This window comes from Trichosurus vulpecula, chromosome 6 (assembly GCF_011100635.1).
Source record: "Trichosurus vulpecula isolate mTriVul1 chromosome 6, mTriVul1.pri, whole genome shotgun sequence".
Classification (NCBI taxonomy): domain Eukaryota; kingdom Metazoa; phylum Chordata; class Mammalia; order Diprotodontia; family Phalangeridae; genus Trichosurus; species Trichosurus vulpecula.
In genome coordinates this window covers 227,543,325-227,568,534 of record NC_050578.1, presented here as the reverse complement: position 1 = coordinate 227,568,534, position 25,210 = coordinate 227,543,325, and the positions used below count along the sequence as shown (strand labels likewise).

Sequence of the window (25,210 nt, the reverse complement as noted above, 5' to 3'; positions counted from 1 at the left end):
ATCTTAGGTCAAGGGGCAATGCCCCGGGGACCTACTTGCGGAGGTTGTTGAGCACCATGATGTTGGCATACATGTAGTACAGGTAGTAGCTGTAGGGCGGGTTCTGCTCACTAGTCCAGATGTCTGGGTTAGGGCTCTTGTCAGAGAACATGTGGTCACTATGTTTGGACTCATCATCCACGCTGTCAAAGCCTGTCACCTAGTGGGGGAAAGAATAAATCCTGAACACCAAACACTAAGAAGGAAGAAGGAAAGCCAGGACGTGTCTCAGAGTTTAGACTCCCCCATGGTCTAACTTCCCAACCAGTGGTTTCCTCTGCTAAAGGGTTACCCCCAAGCCCTAGGAGAAGCCCAAAAGAGCCACCCAAGCTGCAGAGCCGGGAGCCATTGTTTGTTGGTGTGGGCATTGAAGGCAAAGCCCTCCATATCTCTCTCCCTCTCTCTCTCTTCCTCTTCCTTTTTCTCCTTCCCTACACCTCACCATCCCACCTCTCTATCTCTTGTCTCTGTCTGTCTCTCCCCTTGTTTTCCTCCCTCCCCCACCCCACACACTTCTTCCTATCTTCATTTCTCTTTCTCTGTATCCTACTCCCAGGCCCATGATGCCAGCCATAATCTGGCTGAAACATAATTTGTAGCTGCCGTATTTACTGAATGACGTCTTTTGTTGCTGGTGCTTGAATTAAAGTCATTGAGCTAGCATTGTCTATCTCTAAGAAAGAAAAGGAATCCTGAGCTTTTTCAGGAGGAAACTCTGAGCAGACATTTTCCTGTGCATCAGTGGCCCTTGAAAACAAAGTTTCACATTCCTGCATCCCACCCCCTCCTCTTTTGGGCCAGCAGCCACATAGGAAGGTCTGCAAAACAAATGGAAACCCAGTAAACACATGTATTTCTTTCATGTGAACACTAGGGGGCGACCATAGCACTAGCCAATTTTTCATCTTTAGCGAGCTAAGGGTTCAGAATGGCGCTGTTTCTTTAGAAGAATGTGGATCCTTCACTCCTGGGGCATGGACCAGCCAGAATGGTGGGAGAGAGAGCAGCAGGCCAGAGTTGGGGGGGGGGGACCACTAGAGTGTGTGATGGCCATTAGCTTTATTCCTTGGTCTGGGAACCAAGTGTGGGCAAGAAGGGGGATGGCCCAGTATCAGGATGACCCCATGGTCCCTGACTCTTTGAGAGGAGCCCCGCAGCAGAATGCCCTGACTTACGTATTTGAGGAAGAGGTGAAGTTCCTTGTGATCCCTGGGGTTGATCGTGGCTTCGAAAAGAGGCAAGAAGATGTTCTCCAGCATCTTCCCAAAGCTTGGAAGCAGCTTTTTGGATCTAAATATGTCGCTGGGTGACAGAAAAAGACACGAGTCTGGACTCTGCTACCCACTGCCCTTTACCTGGGGCAGAAGAGAATGCTTGAGTAACCAACCAGCCACCTGCCCAGCAGCCAAGACCCATCTCTGAATGTGGGGTGGGAGCTACCTCAAGGCTCATCTAAGCCAAGAACAAGAATCCCCTCTAGAATATTCCCTGACAAGTGGTTGTCCCCCCAGTGAAGGAAAGCTCACTACTGCCTGAAGCAGTCACTCTCTTCTGACCATCTGTGATTGGTAGGAAGGTTTTCCCATCACCAACCCCAAATCTTAATCTCTACAACTTTCCACTTATGTATCTGTATCTCCAGCACCTAGGACAGCGACAGGCCTATACTGAGCACTTAAAAATGTTTGTTGATTGACTGACTGAAGTCTATTAAAGAAAAATGGCTCTGTGTGTGTGGCAACCTCCTCAGGAATCAAGATGAGGACACTCCTGGCAGCCTCATCTCTACCTGCCCTGAGATTCCTCTCCTCCTAACCTGCTACCTTGGGGAGCACTTCTGACCTCTAATTGCCATTCGGTCTCTACTCACCTTCATGTGACCTCTCCCTGCTTAATTTCTCCCTTATCCTTTGCCCTTTTCTGATCTCTGCTTCTCCCCATCCCTAGTTGTCCTCAACTTTGCAATCTAGCAGCTTGACTCCCCCAAGCCAACAGGCCTTCTCCATCCCTGGGAGTACAAATGGAATCCTGGTAGGTGGCCCCAGGTCCCTGTACATTCCTCTGCCTCCAAACCACTGACTTATTCTGGGAAACTCAATCTAGTCTTTGATGTTTAGCAATCACAAATTACGGGACTCCTCCCACAGGATCTTTGAGGGAAGCATCCCTAAAGAAAAATCCAAAATGTCCCCACCCAACAGACACCTGCTTTCTCCAAGGAAAATCACTGGTATGGAGGAGAGGGATCTACGGTGTCACCTGGGAACCATCATGTGAGTGAACAAAAAATCCAAAAAGAGTCTGTAGCAAAATAAATAAGATGATAATAGATCGTAGAATCACAGACCTAGAGTTGGAAAAGATGTTTGAGGTCATTTAATACAACTCACTCATTTTACAGTTGAGGAAACTGAGGCCCAGGAAGTTTGAGTGAGTTGTCCAATGTCATACAGATAATAAAGATTTTTTTAATAAGCATTTGAACCCACGTGCTCTGACTTCACAACCACACTAGGGATCATCCTCACACCAACCCTAGGTAGGGAAGAAGCCTTAAGGCCAGAGCTAGAAGAATGAAGTACACAACCAAAGCTTAGGCATGAAGAGGAAGGGGAAAATGAAAGAGGAGAACATAGTGACAGATGAAGGAGAACCCTGTGGTGGCAGTAAGAGGAGAGTGTGGAAGGAAGGGAGGGATAATCACAACTGGAGGAGTGGAATGCTGGGGTGAGAGATGGGGAAGCCCAGGGAGCAGGGCCCTCACTTACTAGATTCTGGGGACCTGGATGATCCAGCGCATGTTTGGGGAGTAGACCTTGTGATTGATGAACCACCTGGCCAGGTTGAGCCATTCCAGGGGGGAGCGCCCATAGATGGAGAGGCGAGGTTCTGTATACTGGTATTTGCTCTCTTCCAGCTCCCGAGCCACTTCCTGTGGCCAAAAAAGAGTTTCTGGGTCAATTCAAGAGCATCCTTAGCTTTGAGCGGCACCTAGATGGAGCTAGGCGGATGGACTATAGTATCTATGTCATGGGATCCCTGACCTAAGAGGAATCTAAAGAGGCTGACTCATCCAACCCCCTGCCACCCAACCATCTTAAGGGCTTTTTTGGTTGGTGTTTGGTTGTTTCAGTCATGTATGACTATGACCCCATTTGGGGTCTTCTTGGCAAAGATATTGGAGTGGTTTGCTACTTCCTTCTCCAACTCATTTTAGAGATGAGGAAACTGAGGCAAACAGGATTAAGTGACTTTCCCAGCGTCACACAGGTAGGAAGTACCTGAGCCTGGATTTGAACTCACAAAGATGAGTCTTCCTGGCTCCAGCCCAGTATTCTATACTGTACCACCTTTCTCATCTATCTAAGCTAAACTATCTATCTAAGCTTAGGTTTAGATTAGGTTAGATACCTTTCCTGTGCTGAAAAATCACCTAATATGGAGATTCCAAAGCTCCCTTAGCCACTTAATCTAATATGCAGAAGTACTTTGTTAGAGCAAACCTAGGTGCTTCACACTGTAGCTTGGTTCATCTGCTCTCTTCTCAGTGATATTGGACTAAAGCATCATCAAAAGCTTCCCTGGGCACCCCTAGCTAGGGCACAGCTGCAGCTTTGGGAGTGGGCACAGCAACTCCTGGGGATCAGAAGTCTCAGACCCAACTACAAACTGTAGCCAGAAAGGTTCTGAAGGGGAAAGAGACCCATACTGGGAGTTACCAAGTCTGTGATCTGGTTCTGGATCTGCCATTGCTGTACCAGACTTATTGTGTGATGCTGGGCAGGCCAATTCATCTCTCTAAACCTTGCTATTATAGGGGTCTGCACTTGGTATCCTCTAGGGCTGCTTCTGGCTCCAAATCCTGTGCTTTTATGAGGAGGTTGGACAAGAACACTCTGAAGAACTCTCCTATCTCTGATGTTATGCATCTGTGGGCCCAAGCTCTAGTCTGGGTTTCCATGATCTCTGACTGGCGATAACCTGGCCTCCCGCTTTTCTTCTTCATTTGACTGGTAAACACAATGTTGTTTGCCCTTCATTTTCGAAGACAACCAAAGACATCACGAAGGTGATATCCTGACATGCATGTGAATTAAGTTGACTGGTAATCAGAACAGAGATCACAAATGGAGCTGTGATAGGTGGGTAGGGCATTTGGCAATTGAAATCAGCCCATCCTCCCACCCTAGGCTAGGAAGAGGGGGAATGGAGAGAAGAGGTCTGGCCATGCCAAGGCTGGCCCATCTTCCAGACCCCAATCCTCTCCCACTCTAATCTGTAACCATCGTGAGGGGGAAGGGCAGGTGGTAATAGAACAGGGAGGTTCCTGACCTTGACCATCCGTGCAAAGTATTCTCCACCTAAGTAGTTTTCAGTTTTTAAATACAGGTCCCGAAGCTCGCTGGCTCCCACTGGGTTGTACTTGGAGTTGAACTTGTCAAACCTATGGAAGGTCTGCCGGCCCTGGAAAGAAGAGCCCCAGTGAGTGCACACTATGGATGCACAGGGAGCCTTAGATTGAGGGTGGGGAGAGGGAGGGAGATGCCCTTTAAAAATAAAATCAAAAGGTCAGAGAAGCTTATTCCTTCCCTACCACTCCAGTGGGGCCAACTGTGAACGTGGGGATCACAAGTCATATGAGATAGTAAATATTGTGGTGCCAAGCCAATGTGGGCCTCTCTGTAATTGCCACCATGTCTGCTGGCAGTACCTGGGTGGATCAACTTACCGCGTGGACATCCAACGAGTCCACGGTGAGGTCGTAGGGGTCCATGTGAAGACCATCAAACACCTGCCTGAGCGTAATCTTCCTGCCCCTCTTCTCAGTGACAATCCTGTCGGGCTCCGTCTGGTATGTGTGTTTGATGAAGCGTAGCAGGTGTTTCTGGTTCATGCAGGCTGCAGCATGGATGTGAGTGTCCACCTGAAGGCACAGCCCAACCCCCTCTCCATCAGATTAGCAGGAGGCAGGAGTAACCCGCTGCCTTGTCCACTGACTGCTTGGAATCTCTGAGATGGAAGGAATCATCTAAACCAGAGGGGCTCTCTCATTCCTTTGGACAAACTCACAGAGCATTTTGTCTGTACCCTATATATATTCATTATCATATTTCCCTTGTATTATTCATGTGCATGTCATTTTCCCTAACCACTTTCTTTCTTTTCCTTTCCCTCTCTTTTCTTTCTCTTACCTTCCCTTCCTTTCCCATTCTATCTGATCCCATCCTATCTTCTTTCTTCACACAACACATGGTAATAAGTCAGATTACAGTTTTTGACTTTTAAGCACTGCCTTTTGCCAGTTATTCACAGATATAAAGCATTATCTTAGGATCGAAGATTTTTACGTCATTTAGCCCTTGGACCTTATTATCCAGAAAAGGAAACTGAGGCTAAGAGGTAAAGCTATTTACCCAATCCACAATCAGTAAGCAGCAGAGCCAAGTCTCCTGGTTCCAAATTCAGGGCTCATTCCAATATACCATGATACCTCTTCTCAAATGAATAAACAGCTTATTAATTCATGGTGACCTTGTTTGGCCTCTCCAATAAACCACCGTCCCTCAGAATTCTACATAGGTAGAATTCTTAGCTCACAGGGCCATTTTCCCAGGGAGGCCAAGTAACAGAGAACACAGGACACAAAGGTATAACTTCCACCTGGTCCTGACTCCCATTTCACTTAGTGATACATAGAGAATCACTCCTTCATTTCACAGATGAAGTGATCTACCCAAGATCACACAGGGCACAACCATCAGAGCTGGGATTTGAGCCCAGGTCTCCTGACTTCCGAGTTAGTGCTCTCTGAAATTCCTTCCACCTCCAGATCTATGTTAAGTCTTGACAAATCTAACTCTGAAACCTCTCTCTCATCCATCCCTTCCTATCCACTTCTTCTCCCACCACTATGGTTTAGAGCAGACACTCATGATTTCTTGCCAAACCTAGTATATGTCCCAGATGGGCTCCCTGCCTTTCCCTTCCAATTAATCCCATATAATTCTCCCAGATTACTTAGTCTTTTTCTCACCTTTATTCAGATCTATGATTTTAGGAATGTGGGGAGTTCCAGGTATGGAAACTCCCTCCACTGGTGCATATTGGCAATTTATCTGTAATTGTGGTCTGAGAGATCACCATATCTTAATGCCCAGCCTGGTGCACTAAGAAGTGACTTTACCAAGGTCATGCAGCCAGTATTATCAGAGGCAGTGATGTGAACTCAGGTCTTCCTAATTCTAGGGTGGGCATCCTATTCATTGTGCCATATGCTTCCTTGGAGTGGCAGAGCCATATAATTTTAGGATTGGAAGACACTTGGAGAGGCAGCAGAATATCCTAAAAAACAAAGCATTTTCTCTAAAGTCAGAGGACCTGAGTTAAAATCTGGCTTCTGTTTGTACCTGAGTGACCCAATGGTGGAAGGTGGTAGGGTTATCCTCCACTACCTTCCATTAATGGGTAGACATTCCCCATCCCATTTATTATGGGCTGGTCACTCAGCTTCCCAGGACCTCAGTTTCCATTTCTGTAAAATGAGAGGGTTGGATTGGTTGGCCACAGAGGTCCCTTCCATCTCTACACCATCATCTAGCTCAGCTCCTCTTTATAGATGGAGAAACTGAGCCCTGGAAGGGGAAATAGCTTCTTGAAACACAGTTCTAATCATGTCATCCTCTTGCTTAAATGACTTCCTATTCTTTACTGAATAAAGTCCGACCTCTTTGTCCTGTCATTCAAGGCCCACCACGATTTCTTCCCTGTTTCCTTTTCTAATCATCTCCCATTACTATGTTTGACATATCCTATGTTTCGGCCAAGTTGGACTTAGTCACCTCCTGAGATTACCATGCTTTCCTGACTGAGCCCCAGCTGTCCAATTCCTACCATCCTTCAAGGCCCAGTCCTAACACCACCTCCTCTATGAAGCCCTCCCCCACCCCTTTCTCTGGACTCCCATAGCACTTGACAGCTTTCTTACTGGATATTCACATTCTACCTTGAAATGCACTTATTTTATATATACATATATATGTGTATATATATTTGCCATCTCTCTCCTTAAATGACTATGACCCCAACATGGGCAAGGCCTGATTCTGATCATTTCTTGTATTACCCACAGTGATCACCAGAGAGCCTGACATAGAATGGGCTTCTTCTCTCTTCTCCCTTCTTATCTTTCTCAATTATCTAGTCAAGTTCTATCTCCCACTGTCTCCATCAGTCTTTAGCCCAACACATGCCCATTTTCATCATCCAAAACTGTTGGGACAGCTAGAAATGTGAGACACCCAATGGAAAAGGCTATAGGCAGTAGCCAAACACATACCACCCACTCCCAAGACACATACATACACGTACCCACATACATGCATACATACACTCACATACATATACACTCCGCTACCCCATACCAACTTCTGTTAATGGGGTAGACCTCTACCAAAAACCATCAGTAAGTATTATATGTAATGGGGATAAGCTAGGAGCATTTCCAATAAGATCGGAGGTGAAACAAGGATGTCCATTATCACCGCTGTTATTCCATATGCTACTAGAAACGTTAGCTTTAGCAATAAGAGAAGAAAAAAATTGAAGGAATTAGAATAGGCAAAAAAGATTCAAAGCTATCACTCTTTGCAGATGACGTGATGATATACTTAGAGAATCCTAATAAAACAAGTAACAAACTACTTGAAATAATAAACAACTTTAGCAAAGTTGCAGGATAGAAAATAAACCCATGTAAATCCTCAGCATTTTTGTATATTACTAACAAAGCCCAACAGCAAGGGATAGAAAGAGAAATTCCATTTAAAGTTACTGCAGACACTATAAAATATTTGAGAGTCTACCATTAATGGGGTAGAGACTCCTCATCCCATTTACTACGGGCTAGTCATTTAAACTCTTTGATCTTTAATATCCCCATCTTTAAAAGGAGGGTAACAGCACTTTTGTTACTAGCCTCATAGAGCTGGCATGAGATTCAAGTGAAGAGAAACTTTAAACAAGTTTTAAACAAGGCTTTTGCAAGTTTTAGTCTATTGTAAAAATGTCACTACTTGTTGATATCACCCATCCCAGTGCTCACAACTGAGCAAGGGATTGTTCTGTTTGGGGCTGGTGGGACCCAGAGCAGGGAACTGTTACTGAGGTTCCTACACAACAGAAGGTGCTCCTTGGCTCAGAGAACACGGGAGCCTGGCCCCATCACACCCATATAACTGCTCTCTTCAAAGCCGCCAACGACACCCTGTTACCAGATCCAAAGTCCTTTGCAGTCCTCATGGTCACTGACCTTTCTGTTGAATGTGACACCACTGATCACCCCTTCCCTGACCCCCCCACCCACCACCTCTCCTTCACCTCCCAGGATATCACACTCTCCTGGTTCTCCTCCTACCTCCTTTCTGTGTGTTCTCTTCTTTTCTCTTACCCAGTCCTCTCTGCCTCCTTCAACCCTCCCCTGTCTTCAGCTAGCACCTCCATGCTGATGACTCCTAAAGTGAAACCTCCAGTCATGACTGCTCTCCCTAGTTGCAAACTTCCATTTCCAGTTATCTTTTGGACAGCTCCACCTGAAAGGATGGTAAGTTTGATGTTTCCCAACAGCACAATGGGGAAAAGAGCCCTGGATTTGGACTGATCAGATCTGATTTTGAATCCTAGCTTGGGTCCCTACTACCCAAATGGCTTTGGGCAAGTACCTTGACTTCTCTAGTCTCAGATTGCTCATCCTGGAAAGGGAGCATTGAGCTGGACGATGCCCAAGTCCAGTGATCTTAAGCATGAATAAATATTGCAAACTTTAATGTCTTTTTTTTTGAGGGGGGAGGGCTAAAATTTTAAAAATACTACCCTTACCTTTAAAATAAACAGGCCACTGAGGAGAACATGAGGAAGAGAAGCAGAAGGAAGACAAAGCATGTCATATCATGAGTGGGCTCTGAGTATCACCACAATTAGTGGGAAACCTGATTTCCTGTTTCAGAGGAAAGCTCCTCTCTCTACTTCCTCTTTTCCCTTCTGATACACAAGAATTTTCTTCACCTGACATCATCCTTTGAGAGCCACAAACTCATTACAGACCTGATGCTGCCAATGAGGAAGATGAGGCAAGCTGTGGATATGAGCCCCAATAATAAACAAGAGAGCCAGGAGTGACCACATCACCCATCACTCCTCCATCAGCCCTCTGCCCAAGACTCACCTTCCTCACGTTATAGAAGTCCCGGTGAGGGTTACTCTTCAATTCTTTGAACTCGGACATTTCATTCAACATCTCGTGTAGGCTGAATTTGGATTCCAAAAAGTTAAGTCGCCGGTGACAGTAGGTTTTCCTGTAGAATAATATTAATACTAATAAATGATGATGATGATGGTGATGATGATAGAATCACAGATTCAGAACTGGAAGGTACCTTAGAACCCATATTATGTAATCCCCTCATTTTACAGATAAGGAAGAATATTAGTAGCAATAATAATTTTAATGAAATACAGGGCCCATCATCCCAAGGCAATTATAGAAAGATTAGTACTACCTCATCAAAAGGGAGGCATCTGGGTGATGCAACGGGTGACAGTCAGGACTGGAATCAGGAAGCCCTGAGTACAAATTCAGCCTCAGACACTTACTAGCCGTGTAACCTGGGGCAAGTCACTTAATCCTGTCTACCTCAGTTTCTTCACCTGTAAAATGGGGGGTAAATAGTGCCCAGCTCACAGGGCTATTGAAAGGATCAAGTGACATACTTGTTAAGTGCTTAGCACAGTGCCTGGCACATAGTAGGTGCTCAATAAATGTTTGTTCCCTTCTCCCTCTTCTTTTATGGCATGATAAACAAGCTGAAAACTTATAGAATCCCCCTCCCCCTTCACAGTGCAACAGGAAAGGCTGAGAGTGGGTACACACCACTGGGCTTGTTGAAGGCAACCAATTATTGGTTAACCTCTAGATGGGGCCCATGAGATAACTGAGATCCAAGAGCAGAACCAAAAGGCTTGGGTGACATCCACATAAAATCAACCAACAACCTGCTGACAAGGAAGTAGGTGGCATGGTGGATAGAGTGCCAGGCCTGGAGTCAGGAACACATGCATTCAAATCCGGCCTCAGACACTTACTTAGCTGAGTGACCCTGGACAAGTCATTTAATCCCCATTTGCCTGTTTCCTCATCTATAAAATGAGGATAATGATAGCACCTACCTCCCAGGGTGGTTGTGAGGATAAGATAATAGTTATATAGTGCTTAGCACAGTGCCTGTCACAGAGTAAGCACTATGTAAATGTTAACTATTATAGTATTTTAGTAACGGCTCAGACATGCTGATGGGTGGACAGAAATGGAAGGTCTTAGAAAGCAATACAGGACCAGATCATTATGACCAGAAATTGCCAAAACTTTGTCATTAAGGAGCCTGGACTTATTCACTCAAGTAAACTTTGTAAGGAAAGAGTAGAAACTGGGCTGTGTATCACTAGTTTCCAAAAATTGAGCCTCTACCAAAATGCCTAGAAAGTTGCCAGAATTATTCAGCAGGTGCTCACCATCCTTTGTAGATTAACAGATGACAGCTCCCCACACTACAAACACAATCTTGGAAATATCCCTGAGAACACAACATATGAACTCTACTGGAATCTGAGAATCATCACAAGCCACAACTGTTGTCCACAGTTGTCTGGATGTAACACTGATCTGTAAAAATTCAAGAACAGCATTTCTAATGGAGATCACCGTGCTGAGTAATCATAACCTCCCCAACTACAGGGAGACTGATTTACAATGTGGAACGAACAGCTCTCAAAATACAGAGATCTAGTAGAAGGAATTAAAACCAGGTAGGAACAGGATAAGGTCTCCCTTATCGTCATCACCCTTTCTGCTACTAAAGGGCCCAAAATGCTTTCAGTGAGCCTACAGAAGATGAGTATTACACCTCAACATTTTACTCAGTTAAAAGAGCAATTATTTTATCCACCTAGGCAATAAGCTGCCAAATGTTAAACAAAAAAGAATAAACGTGGAATAGTGACCTGTTTCTTTCTCAACTCAATCGAATATAAGATGAGAACAATGATAGGGATAAAAACTTGATTTGTGATTTCATTAGTGTATGCAATTCTCCCTCTTCTAATGTGACTCTGGATCTTTTCCTCAACTTAGGATCTTTTTTTCCCTTAATAGTATTTTTTTCCAATTACATGTAAAGATAGTTTTCAACATCCATTTTTGTAAAATTTTAAGTTCCAAATCTTTCTCCCTCCCTCCTTTCCCTCCCCTCCCCCCAAGACAGCGAGCAATCTAATATAGGTTATACATATACAATCATGTTAAATATATTTCCACTTTAGTCATGTTGTGAAAAAAAGAATCAGAACAAAAGAAAAAACCACAAGAAAGAAAAAACAAAAAAAAAGTGAAAATAGTATGCTTCAATCTGTATTCAGACTCCATAGTTCTTTCTTTGGATGTGGTCAGCATTTTCCATCACGAGTCCCTTGGAATTGTCTTGGACCATTGTATTGCTAAGAAGAGCTAAGTGTATCATAGCTAATCATCGCATAATGTTGCTTTTGCTGTGTACAATGTTCTCCTGGCTCTGCTCACTTCACTCATCATCAGTTCATATAAGTCTTTCCAGATTTTTCTGAAGTCCGCCTGCTCATCATTTCTTATAGCACATAGTATATTCCATTACATTCATATACCACAACTTGTTCAGCCATTCCCCAATTGATGGGCATGCCCTCAATTTCCAATCCTTTGCCACCACAAAAAGAGCTACTATGAATATTTTTGTACTTGTGGGTCCTTTTCTCCTTTTGTGATTGCAACTTAGAATCTTAAAGATTTGTCTAGAGCACTAAATTAACTAATTAAACAAACTAGAGGTTAAATGACTTGCCCAGAATCTCACAGCCAGTACAAGACTTAGACCCAGGTCCTCCTGGCTTACCCACAATGCCATGCAGCCTCACAAGAATCATAACAAAACCAACAGCAACATACGTTGGACCATCTGTGATGAGGGCCAGGATATGACTGAGGTCCACTGTGTAGGTCTCCAGATCTGGGTATGGCAGGCTTCTGGGCTCATTGCATTTCAGCATCTGCTCATTGTCGTACACAAAGAGGATACCACCCTGCATCCTGAGCATGTAGCCCAGGTTTGGGGGCGTGTTGTCCAGACAGTAGGGATTTTCATGCGGCTCTGGGGGTGGGTGGAAATCTGTAAAACATAACTGAGGTCACAGAAAGGCACAAAAAAGGGTACATAGGTATTGAGCCACCAGGCATGATGCTCCTGAAGATGAGGTATTTGATTCCTCTCTGTCCCATGACCATCTAGATTTAATCTTCCAAGCTGACTGTGCTTTCAGGCTACCCTACCAAGAACCAAGTATATGAAAGTCCCATTTGCAGTATCCATGGATAGGTCGGGAAAACATAGTGAAAAGAACAATAGAGATGGAGTCATGAGACCTGGATTTGAGTCTTACCCCTCTCACTTAGCAACTGGTTTCATTCATTTATTCACTCCATTCATTCATTCATTTGCTCAACAAGCATTTATTAAACATCTGCTATATTCCAGGGTAGGTGCTGGGGATATAAAGCCAAAAACACAATAGTCCTTGTCCTCAAAAATATAATATCCCTTGCCCTCAAGGGTTTCTACTCCATTAGAGAAACAACATGGAACCTAGGTAAGTAAATATAAGGTATATGCAAAACAAATAGAAAGGAACTGGGAGGGAACAGAGACTAGCAACTAAAGACCCTAGGAGAGGCCTCGTGTAATGCCATGTTAGCTGAGGTCTGACAGAATTCCCTGAGGTGGGGGAAAGAAGGGAGAACTTTCCAAGCATGGCGAAGGGAGGCACACCTGTGTAAAGGCACAAAAACAGTGGCTTGGGGCCAGTCCCTTCAATTCTTACGGCCTCAGTGTCCTCATTTGTAAGTAAACAATTGCCCTACCCTTCCCCTAAGCACCAACTGTGTACAAGAGATCACATAACTTGAGATTAGGAAAGAAATGTAGAACTGATTCCTGCTGGTTGTGGGCCAGCAACGTTCCCTCCAAATGGGAAGGCAGGGGCCACATCACTGCTGGCCTGCCATGGACTGTCACTGGCCAAAAGACATCAGAAACCAGACCTAAAGAGTGCTATCCTGAAATTTTTTTCAAAGAAAAGAAACGAGGCAAATGGCGGGGGTGGAGGGAGGGGGGAAGAATTACTGGGTAGAAAATCTCACCCCAATCTACAAGATGTTCTCCTAAATTAGATTATAGGATCATAAATCTAGAGCTGGGGGTCCTGGGGTCACCTAGCCCAGCCCCCTCTTTTGACAGATAAGGTGACTTGAGCATCATCACACACATGGTAGCAAGTAGAGGAGCAAAGATCTGAAGGCGGAATCCAGAATTCCTTCCACTGCCCAAGAATGGAAAAGGCTGCCCTCACAGGTGGTGAGCTCCCCATCACCAGAAATGGTTAAGCAAACAGAGCATGACCGCTTTTCAAGGATGCTGGAGAGGGGACCGTCTATTCTGAGTAGTGGGGGAGGGTGAAACTAAATGATATCAGAGGGCCCTTCCAAGTCTGAGATTCTAGAAGTGTCTAAAGAATAGATAAGAGCTATAAGGACTCCAAAAAGCGTTCTGGCTTCCAATATTAACAACAGCAATGATGTTAGCTAGCATTTACATAATGCCTGCTACGTGCCAGGCACTGTGCCAAGCCCTTTACTACAAGTATTATTTCCTTTGAATCCTCACAACAACCCTGGGAGGTAGATGCTAGTATTATCACCAGGAAACTGAGGCAAACAGAGGTTAAGTGACTTGCCCAGGGTCACGTATCTAGTATGTGTCTAAGGCCAGATTTGAACTGAGGTCTTCCTGATTCTGAACCTGGTGCTCCACCCACCATGCCACCAGGCTGCCTCTAGGACAAAGACTCCCAACCACTCTTTTGTGGCAGACTGGTGAAGCCTACAGATCCCTTCTTAGAATGATGCTTTTAAATGCATAAAATAAAATACTTAGCATTATGAAGGAAACTAAAAGTTAGTGAAAATACAGATGTAGGGTTGTTTTTGCTTTTTCCCCCCAACCCCATCCAAGTTCACAGAATCCCTGACATCTATCCACAGAACCCTCAGGGTCCATGGACCCCCTGGTAAGAATCCTTGCTCTGGGATGACCTTTCATTCTGGCTAATGGCGGCCTGTGAATTTTGCTTAGGTTATCAGAAGAAAAGGCCTCACTTCATGCTTCATCCTTCTAGGGTGAGTTCCCCACCCTTGTGACCTAGGCCTCCCTGAGTCCCAACTCTCAGCACATTCTGGCATTTCCTGGCCAGTGGAAGCACATTCTGTAAGCATACCTGGGCTTACCATCTGCCTTCCAAAAAGCACAACATGCTTCTGCTATATCATTGAATTGATCTTTCCAACATTCCTGAACAGAACCAAGTGGGTCGTTCCTTACAGGAAAACAAAAGCCCAAGGAGGCTTGAACTGTGGGTTTGAAGGCTAAGACCTGGGTTCAAATGCTACCTCTCTTACTCCCTACCTAGAATAGTTAATTAGTTAGACCTACGACCTTCTGCTGGACCTTGGCCGAGCCCCCAAGTCTCACTGAGACTCAGTTTCCTCATCTATAAAATGAAGAGGTTAGACAAGATCAGGGGTGGGGAACCTGTGGCCTCGAGGCCACATATGGCCCCCTAGGTCCTCAAGTGCAGCCCTTTGACTGAGTCCAAGTTTTATAGAACAAATCCCCCTAATAAAAGGATTTATTCTGTGAAGTTTGGATTCAGTCAAAGAGCTGCACAAGTCCAAGTTTTACAGAATAAATCCCCTTAATAAAAGGATTTATTCTGTGAAGTTTGGAATCAGTCAAAGGGCCACGCTTGAGGACCTAGAGGGTCATACATGGCCTCGAGGCCACAGGTTCCCACCCCTGGATAGATAGTCTCTAAATTCTCTCCCATCTCTATGATTCTCAGGCTGTCACCAACCTTCAGAATTAAAACCTAGGTCTCCTGCTCCTCCATTCACTAGTTTACATGAACTACTGCCCAAGGTAAACAGCCTATGGACAGGTAAGGAGCCTGAGCCCCAGGTCATCATGCTGGCCTGCACAGGCCCATGCCAACAGCACACAGCTGGGCAGAACCAAGTGGCTTCCTGAAATCCTCCTGGGCGGAAGCTGGCACTGAGCTGCCTGCCACCAGGGCACTACACCATTCCACCGGGCACGAGTTCAACCAACCCATAAAAGAGCTCTTAAGAGAGATGTTTTAGAAAAGGCTTGCCCCTGCCCTCGATTTTTCCATTTAAGTTATTTAGTCTCAAATCTCTAATTGGAATCCTGGGATCATCGAAGAAGCAACTCAATACCTCCCCCAGAGAGCCTTCCCTGTCCACCCAGCTCACACCAATCTGTCTTTTCTGGCCCTGAGAGCCAAAGAGAGGTGCCGATGGGCTCATTTCTGTGCTCATTTGGATGCTCAATCATCTACTGTCTTTTATTTTTATTTAAATGTTTCCTAAGTGGATGTTGTGGCTCCCAAGCAGTGAGTTTCCCAAGGGCAGAGACAAGGGTTTATAAGGCTCCATATCCCAACACTGAACCCAGAACAGGGCTAGCCACATCCTGGGCACTTAACAAATACTTGTTGAGTAAATAGAAATTCAGAAGCTACAGCAGGTAACTTGGTACAGGGGGAAGGGCAGTGTCTCTGGAGTCATGGGACCTGAGCTCTAACCCACTGCTTCCTTGCAAATCTCTTAACCTCTTGTGATCTCAGTTTCTGCATGAATAAAATAAAGGTTGGACCCAATGGCCCCCAGGGTCCTTTCCAGATCTAGGAGTCCTATAGGGAAATATTATTGAAGGGAATCAACTCTGGCTGGTGAAAGGGTCTCACAAAGTCAGCTTCCCTTCAAATAGCCTACGCTCTGACCTAGCTGGACTACCCACCATTTCTCCTGCTTGTCCTGCTCTTTCCTACCTCTGGGCATTTGCCAATGCTGCCTGAATGTCTGGAATGCCTTCCTTCTCCCTTTGGGGAGTTGGTGCAGCATATAGTGATGGGCCTGTAATCATGAAGACCTGAGTTCAAATTTGATCTCAGATACTTACTAACTGTATGACCCTGGGCAAGTCACTTAAACTCAGTTTGCCTCTGCTTCCTCAACTGTGAAATGGGGATAATTAACATCACTGACCTCACAGGGCTGTTGTAAAGACAGAACGAGATAATATTTGTAAAGCTCTTGGCCCAGTGCCCAGTACACTGTTGTTATTGTGCATCCTTCATTCTCCAAGGGGACTGATGGCATCAGGAGGCTGATGTCTTGACTTGGAAGTGAATTGGGTTTAAGTGAGGCAGGACTGTGCAGAGTCACCAGCCTCACTATCTCCTCCAGAGTCATCAGAGTCCAGCGGCAAGACGTAGGTCAGGACAACTGGCAATGGTCCTGGATGTAGTGGGTGACCTTGGTCAACACCCATTCAGTGATTAAAGGCTAGGCACATAGTAGGTGCTATGCAGATGCTTCTTCCCTTCTCCTTCCCTTCAGAAGTTTGCACTGAAATCTCACCCTCTTTCAAGGCTCAGACTCCAATGTTATCTTTTCCATGAAGCCTGCCCTGTTCCCCTCAGCTGCAAAGGTCTCTGCTTCCTCTGATTTCTCCTAGCATTTGGGGTGGACTTCTATCTGTACTTGTATTCTGGTATGATAAGAATTATCGTATAGTATTAACATCTTATATTATATTATGTTAGGCATTGTATTATATGAGGCAGTCAGAGGTTAAATAATTTGCCCAAGGTCACACAGCTAATAAGTTTCTGAGGCAGGATTTGAACTCGGGTGTTCCTGACTCTAAGCCCAGCACTGACAACACTGCCTTGCCATCTACTGGTATGTCTTAGGCTATCTGTATACATGTCATCTTATTTCCCCTACTGGAGTCTAAGCTCCCTGAGGGCAGATGTTGTTGTTGTAAAGCCCATTTTAGTCGTGTCTGACTTTCTGTGACCCCATTTGAGGTTTTCTTGGCAGGGATACTGGAGTGGTTTGACATTTCCTTTTTTTTTTTTTGCAGATGAGGAAACTGAGGCAAAGAGGGCTAAGTAACTTGGCCAGGGTCACACAGCTGGTAAGTGTCTGAGGCCAGATTTGAACTCAGGAAGAGGAGTCTCCCTGACGCCAGGCCCAGCTCTATCCACTGCACCACTTCACTGCCTGAGGGCAGATACTACGTCTTATTCATCTTTGTATCTCCTGCAATTCCCAGCACACACACAAAAAAGTGTTTAATAAATACTGAATTGATCTTCTTGAAGCAGCTCTGGCCATAGCGGGATCCTTCCCTCCCTCCCAAAACAGTCAGTCATACCTGGAAATACCTCATCCCCAGGGCCCCACTTCTCAGCCCTCTGAGGGCATAGGTACTGGGCAGTGGTCCTTGGGAAGCGGTGGTAGGCAAGCCTCGAATACTTCTCCCGAATCATCAGGGCCTTGGCCAGGCTCTTGGCAGCCTGCTCGTAATCCTCCACAGTGATCTACAGGGAGGGAGCAGAGAGCGAGGGCATGATGGGAAAAGCAATGGCAGGACCTTACAGGTAGGTCCCTAAGGAAGGGAGAGGGTGGCACCTTTGGGGTGGGGCACCAAGGTGGGAGCTGGAGCTGGAGAGATGTTTTTAGGATAGGTCTAGGTATCAGACCGAAAAATGGCCATCCTAACACCAGAGTAAAGATCAGCAATGCAGGGGGGAAGCCTGCTAGGGGAGACTGTGGCAAAGAGACAGGGCATGCACGTGGACATGGACACAGACAATGCTATATGAAACACAGAGGGGACACAGCCAGTCCCAGAGGGATCCTTATCATTTTCCCCATAACCTTCCTTCAGTCCCAAGGACCATTTCCTTTTGTTTTGGGGGGTGGGGAAGGTAATAAGCTTCTGAATTTCAGTGATTTGAGTGACATTCACCAGGGTGAGAAGTGATACGTAATGGTTAAAATCCAGGATTTGATATCCTGAGACCTGGGCAGGAATTCTGCCTCAGACACTGACTAGCTGTGTGGCCACGGACAAGTCACTCAATTTCTCTTGAGCTCCTATTTCTTCAACTGTAGGATGGGGCTCCTAATAACCACACTAAAAACCTTGTGGTGATGTTGAAGACAAATCTGAGCTATCATAATCTCAATGCTTTTTCCCACTGACCAGATGACATCAGAAGAGAAGAGGAAGAGATTCCTTTCTTAGGCATGAAAGTGACACTTTGCTATTGTGCAAATGAGTGACCACAAGACATCAGCAAGATAATGCCCTACATCTGTCCTACATCTGTCCTCTGTCAGCCTTGAAACTATGTTTATGAGCCTTGAAATAATTTTTTTCCCACTAACCTAAGGTGCCCTTATTTTCTGCCTGAAGGATGCTACCAATGTAGTAAGGAGCACAGGACAAAATTCCCAGGGGCCTCTCAATGAATTCTCAAACCAGTTAACAACAGAGAAGCCTTAGGTCTCCAAAGCATGTATTCCTTCTTTAAGAAAGGAACTAGGAAATATGCAAGCATCAGATAACATTTTAAAAATATACACAATTGTTTGTATTCTAACATGCAGAAAATGCCAGAAAAAGAATCATTGATGAGTCAATGGATTGCCTAATATTAGGCCATGAACTTGTTTAGAACAAAGGTCAGAGTCAATACTTAATCAAATAAAAAAAATGGTTCAATTAAGGCCACTCAAACCTGAGCTATTGATGCAAATAAATAAATAACAGGAAAAGGCTAAAAGAACAGATATTGACACAACCTCTCAACCATGTCTTTATCGCCATGTCTTTATAGACTATCCAGTGAAGAGTCCAAATGGTCAAGAGATTCCCTACTGGTGGTGAGGTCCTCAAAGTGTTCCTTTTTGTAGATGACAATGGGCTGAATGCATCGAGCTCTGGAACACTTCAGAGACTCCTCCAATCCATAATCATTAAAAAAAAAGTTTGAGCTAAGTATTGTAGTAGCAATTAGATTTGAAGATCTTTCCCATGTGACCTGTTTCTGTCACAGGAAGCCTAAGTTATGTATGGTGGGAGGAGCTTCCTGACAGGAAAAGGAAGTTATGTCACAGAAAATGCTGAGAGAGAAAGATGAGAAATGTCTACTAATGGTTGCTAATGGCTGCCCTCGTGATTGTTAGAACTGAACAGGCTGACTTAGCTGTCCTGTGAGTTTGTTTTGGGGAAGACCCCTGCAGGAGGTCTTTGGGAGAGGTTTTGGGATGGCCAGGCTCCAGGCTGTGATATGGTGTTTTAAGTTCTTTGCTGTTATGATAAAGTGGGCTGACTAGCTGTGGGAGCTGAACATTTGGTTATGGGATATGGTTTTCAGGTGTCTGAATAAATGTTATATTTCTTTTTCCTTCTTTACGGAGAGTCTCTCATACTTTGCGATATAGAATTACATAGGCATATTCATGATTTTCATTGATGTTGTGTTTATTGCCTTACTGTTTCAACTATCCACATAGGAAAAACCAAGTGGATGAAGAACGTGCCTATTGTCCAGCCTAGAATGTACAGCTAGATGGTCAGGACCATAGAGCCGAGCCATTCATAAATAGATGTGTACTGGGTACATATGTACATTGGCTATAGCTATATACCAATATATACATGCATATTCATATATACATATATTAATATGTCAGTCAACAACCATCTATTAAATGCCTATTAAGTACCAGGCACTGTACTAAACACTGGGATACAAAACAAACCAAAGGAGAGTCCCTGACCTCAAGAAGCTCATAGTCTAACTGGGGAGACAAAAAGAAAACAAATCTATACAAACAAGCTATATGCAAAATAAATAAGAGACAATTAAAAGAAGGAAGGCATTAGAATTCAAAGAGGTTGGGAAAGGCTTCATATAGAAGTTGGGATTTTAGTTGAAACTTGAAGGTAGCCAGCAGGCAGAGATGAGGACAGCATTCTAGGCCTGGGGAAAAGTGTATGTAGATATATATGTGTATCTGTCTATATACATATATGTGTATGAAAACACAATGTGTATGGGCACATGTTCCGTGTACACATATATGTGTGTACATGGGTATGTTCACGCATGTATGTGCATTATATATTTATCATGAACAGACCTTTCAGATGGACAATTAGTTGTGCATATAAAATTTGCCTAACATATAGACATATTAGTGAGGTAAATAACTGGAAGCAACAGAGCAGGTTAGATTACATTTGGGAAATTGAGCAGTGCTCTCAATTATCCCAAGCTTCTCTCCAAAATAAAGACCCATTTAAAAAAACACATCAGTATTCTTCTGAGGAAGCTTCCTGGCTACAAATCAGAGAATACTGCAGTCTCTGAGGAATTCAAATTGTGGGTTGCCCAAGAGGCGATGGAGAGATGTATGGTAGGGATGAGTAAGCTGCACCATAGTCTCAATAAAGAATTGTGCAGAAGCGGCCTGAAGGATATATCCCCAGAAGAGCCAATAAGTGGAAATGGGAGTGGGCTTGTTATGGAGATAATTAGCAGATGGCCCTTGGGCTTTGCTCCTGCTTGTTATCCACACAAAGTCAAGAGGAAGGCACCCAGCATCATGAGTGGATTTGCTGTAGAGGATATAGAAGTGACTTCAGACAATAGCTCCACAGAACAAGAAGGCATGAATGCACTTGTGGGCTGTACAACTGGAGGGGGTACACAATGATGGAATCATATCCGCCAAGGTGGGAGCAAATAAACATGAAGTATCTCATTTGGATCCAAAAATCTACTGCACAAAGTATGGGCTGGTAAGCTGGCACACTAGATGAAAAAGACCTGGTGGTGTTAGTGAGCCATGAGCTCCTTTTGAGTCAACAGGATGAAACAGAGGCCAAAAACTCCAAAGGGAAGGACCTCCCCTGGCACTAGTGAGCAGCCATAGGCTCAGGCCTGCTCTTTGTAGGGCCAAATGAGGCAAGAATGCATCACCGACCGGAATGCAGGCTGAGGTTTGGAGCCAGAGCCAGCAGCCATTAGCAGCCTTAATGAACAGCGTTGTCTCCAAGCTGCTCAGCAGTGCCAGGAACAACAAATAGTTCTTGAGGATGCCAAGGGAGCCCACCACACTCAGCATTCCAGATAACTGTCTGAGAGTCCCAAGCACAGCTGAGCTGGAAGAAACACTATGTTCTCTGGGGGCAGGGACACCAGGGTCCGGGCCAAGGGTCCTGCCTCAAACATTCCCATGTTGGCTCTGGGACACCTTGATTCTGGTGAAAAAAATGTCAACAGGCTTTCTGTCTTGCTGTTATCCTTCAAGCCCTGCCTACCTATCAATCTATATTCTCCTTTCTCTGCTACCCATGCTAAGGCAGAATAAAGAAGGGGACTAAGCCTGAGAAGAAATCAGGTCCTCAGGAGGAAGCCAGACATGGCTACCTGTGGCAGGAAGGGGCCACACTATAAGCCTTGGGCAATGTGATGTGACTCTGACCTGCTGATGATGTGTATTTTTAAGAGAGAGGTCTTTGCACAATTAAGACATTGACCAATCAGGTGAAATGAATACATTTAGAATGACTAAGCTGAAGTGGCAAGGTCTGGGTACAACTCAGCCCATTAACTTTCCCCCAAGATACTATCTCTCATTCTACATGGGCTTTCCTGAGATTTAGCACTTGGCATACCAGAGTTCCTGAGTTGGAATGTCTGGGCACTGGACTTCACAGTGGGAGATTTTCCCAGCATTTTGCTCCTTGGAGTAGAAAGAAGACCATTAACAGAGGATCACTCAGAGTCTTGGAGGCTGCTTTGTGGATAATCTTGATTGTCAATATCTAGAGTTTCTAAGAGATCAAGAGTTGCTGATTCAAGCATCCAGGAGCCAAGCTTGCTGGAGGGAGAGGTTTTCCTCAGCAGCCTGTTTCATGGAGGAAGAAAAGGACCAACAGTAGAGGAGAGTCCAGTAGCTGGCAGACTGATATCATCAAGAGAGTGAATGGGGGGAAGAGAGACAAGAGTCATGGAGCCCGCCACCCTTGCTACTGCCATGAGCTGCTCATCTGAGATGAATAAGGGGCATTTGTTCAATAGCCCCCCAAAATGTCCCTCTTCCAGATAAGAGTAAGAGACTAGAATTTATCTGGTTCACAGATTCTTCTGAATCTTTTTTTCGGGCAGCTAGGTGGCACAGTGGATAGAGCACTGGACCTGGAGTCAGGAAGACGTAAGTTCAAATTCAACCTCAGACAACACTTATTATATGTATGACTCTGAGCAAATTACTGAACCTCCGTGTGCCTTGATTTCTCAACTATGAGGATAATAACAGAGTTGTTATGAGGAGCAAATGAGATAATATTTGCTTGGCACAGTGCCTGGCAGAGTAGGTACTACATAATGCTTATTCTTTTCCCTTTTGTGTCTTATACATTTCAGTGGTAGATGAAAGAAAGGCTGTCCCCATACTCAATACCCATATTATATACCAAGTACTGTGTGAGAGTCAGGGACCCATTATGCATATTTCAGGTAAAACTAAACATGGGCAATTATTTCCCAGAGAAAACTCTGAAAGGGGAGTGTGAGCAAAAGAAGAGATAATGATCTCTCTGGGGTCCATATTATGCCCAGTCCGCATGAACCCAGTGTCCTTGGGGTGGACCCCCGGGAACTAGGAGAGATTTTTTTTTTACATCACTGTCACTTTCCAATGACTTTCACACCCCAGCCTCTTCGAGAGATCCCTCCCGTATATAAAAAACAAGCACAGCTGAGGAAAACAAATCATCCCCTGGACAATGTCTGGAAAGGTCTAGCCCGGTCTTGCGCTCAGAGTCCACCACCTCTCTGCTGAGAAGTGGGAGGCCTGCAGGCCTCTGAAGACACTGCTGCTCACCCCATTGATCCCAGATCTGAAGGTCATCAGTGTGATTTTCTTTTACGTTGTCATGTGGGCATGACAGCCCTGATGACTTCCAAGGCTCTCCTGTACTGACACCCAACCACCAATAACCAGTCGTTATTTGGCTGGGCTCTAAACTAGCCCATCCCCAGAAAGGAGACCTCATGGCTTCCTGATGAAGGCACTCTGTCATCCTTTCGGTAGGCACCATGTTGCTCTAAATGCAGTAGGCTTATTCTTTCCCTCCATCCAGCCAATTGTCTAGTTTTGGTGCCTCTGATCCAGGGCCTCTCTCTTTCCTGTCCCCCCCTCCAATCCAGAGTGAGAGAAGGAGCAGTCTAAGACTTCTCTCCCTGCCCTCTGGGAGGCTGCTGGATCTCTGCGGCCAGGCTCAAACCCCCTCAGTAAGGCACTGGTCCCTGAACTGAGTTGTCTCCAGGCCCATGTCAATAATCACAGTAAGAGCTAGCATTTATATAGACTTTAAAGTCTGCAAAGCACTTTCCACATATTATCTCATTAGATACAGAAGGGACATCAGAAGCTGTCTGGCCCAAGTCCATCATTTTGTAAATGAGGAAATGAAGGCTCAGAGAGGAAGCCTGACTTGCCCATGGTCGCATAGGTAGGAAGTGGTAAAGCTGGGATTTGACCCTATAAAGTAATATGTGTATTAAGTGACTGACTATATCCAGGGCTGGGAGGAACCTCGAAGCTACCTAGTCCACACTCCTTATTGTACAGCCCAAGATCCGAGGCCTTGGAAGGTTAAATGATTTATTTTACCCAAAGTCACTCGGGTAGTAAATGTCAGAGCCAGACTTGAACTCAGCTCCTTGGACCCCAGAGCTGGTAATCCTTCCACTGAAGTACCCTGTCTGCCTTTTCCTGGGTGTAAGAGCCTCCCCCACATGCCTGGGGGCCAAGGGCTGGAGCTGGGGCAGAGTACAGTGCTGTGCACCGCACCGCTGGGTTTAATTCCAGAGGGAGGAACAGAAAGAAAGAAGGGGGAGCTCTTACCCCCGCACAGTAATCTCCGCTGATGGTGACGCGCTGAAACTCCGGCATAACAAATGACCCAGGGGCTGCCTGGGAAGCGGCTCCTGCGGGGACTGGCGTCGGGGGCGACATGGCAGGGCTGGACGATGGCGGGCCCTTCCAGTCTTGCTGGGTTGGCATTTGCAGAGACAGAGACTGGGATCGAATCATCTTGAAGCTCTTCTTTCTAGGAGCCAATGATAAAAGAAAGCAGTTAATTAAATCCAGGGAAAAGCTGGCCAGAGGGGCAGGTTTTCTCTGCAGGGACACAGAGTCTTCATTAATGCTGAAGACTGGGTCATTTTGAACAGATTAATCACTGGCACTGGCCGGACCATTAACAAGCTGAGAAATTATGGTACCTACGCTAGCAATTTCCATCCTGTTGTGTGTGACACCGGGACGCACTGACTCCATGACCTCTTCCATCCCAGACATTCAAAAGGAACCTGGGTCAGTAATGGGTACCAACCTCCACCCAGGTGAATCCCATGTCATCCCTCACCTAGACTATTGCAACAGCTTCCTAACGGGTCTTCCCACCCAAATCTCTCCCCACGCTAATCCAGCTTCCACACACCTACCAAAATGATTTTCCAAAAACATCATCATGACACAGTGCTAGACTTGGAGTTAGGAAGACTGGAGTTCAAATTGTGCCTTGGATACTTCCTAGCAGTGGGACCCTGGGCAAGTCACTTAATCAGCCTCATTTTCTTCATCTGTAAAAGAAGGGGGTTGGACTAAATGGCCTTCCTTGGACTAATGGTGCCTTCCCAGAGCCAAATCAATGATCCTTATCATTCATCAATGGACTTTTGAGAAGGGCTTCTTGACTATTATTGGGAGATTCTTCTTAAGAAAAGGGAAGGCCAGCCACAGTATGCAATGACTGACTTTGATGGACTTAGCCCTTCTCAGCAATGCAAGGACCTAAAACAACTCCAAAAGACTCATGATAGAAAATGCCATCCACATCCAGAGAAAGAAATATGGAGTCCGAATGCAGAACGAAGCAGACTATTTTCTTTTTTGTTTTGTTTTATGTTTTTCTTTCTCATCGTTACTCCCATTCATCCTAATTCTTCTATACAGCATGACTAATGTGAAAATATATTTAATAGGAACGTATATGTAAAGCCTATATTGGATTGCATGCCA

The 25,210-nt window shown here is 45.1% G+C and overlaps 1 protein-coding gene across 3 annotated transcripts in view; it reads right to left on the bottom strand.

The window, feature by feature from the left end:
• The window catches only part of AMPD3 (adenosine monophosphate deaminase 3), a 70,428-nt gene that overhangs the window by 9,792 nt on the left and 35,426 nt on the right, over positions 1-25,210 (bottom strand). For all 3 annotated transcript variants that reach the window (XM_036764294.1, XM_036764293.1, XM_036764292.1), the window contains exons 3-11: positions 24,032-24,236; positions 17,475-17,640; positions 12,068-12,287; positions 9,260-9,389; positions 4,769-4,963; positions 4,372-4,503; positions 2,808-2,971; positions 1,215-1,341; positions 36-199 (exon numbers count right to left, since the gene is read on the bottom strand). In XM_036764294.1, coding sequence (XP_036620189.1) covers positions 36-199; positions 1,215-1,341; positions 2,808-2,971; positions 4,372-4,503; positions 4,769-4,963; positions 9,260-9,389; positions 12,068-12,287; positions 17,475-17,640; positions 24,032-24,236 — 1,503 coding nt within the window. The remainder of the gene's footprint in view (positions 1-35; positions 200-1,214; positions 1,342-2,807; positions 2,972-4,371; positions 4,504-4,768; positions 4,964-9,259; positions 9,390-12,067; positions 12,288-17,474; positions 17,641-24,031; positions 24,237-25,210) is intronic.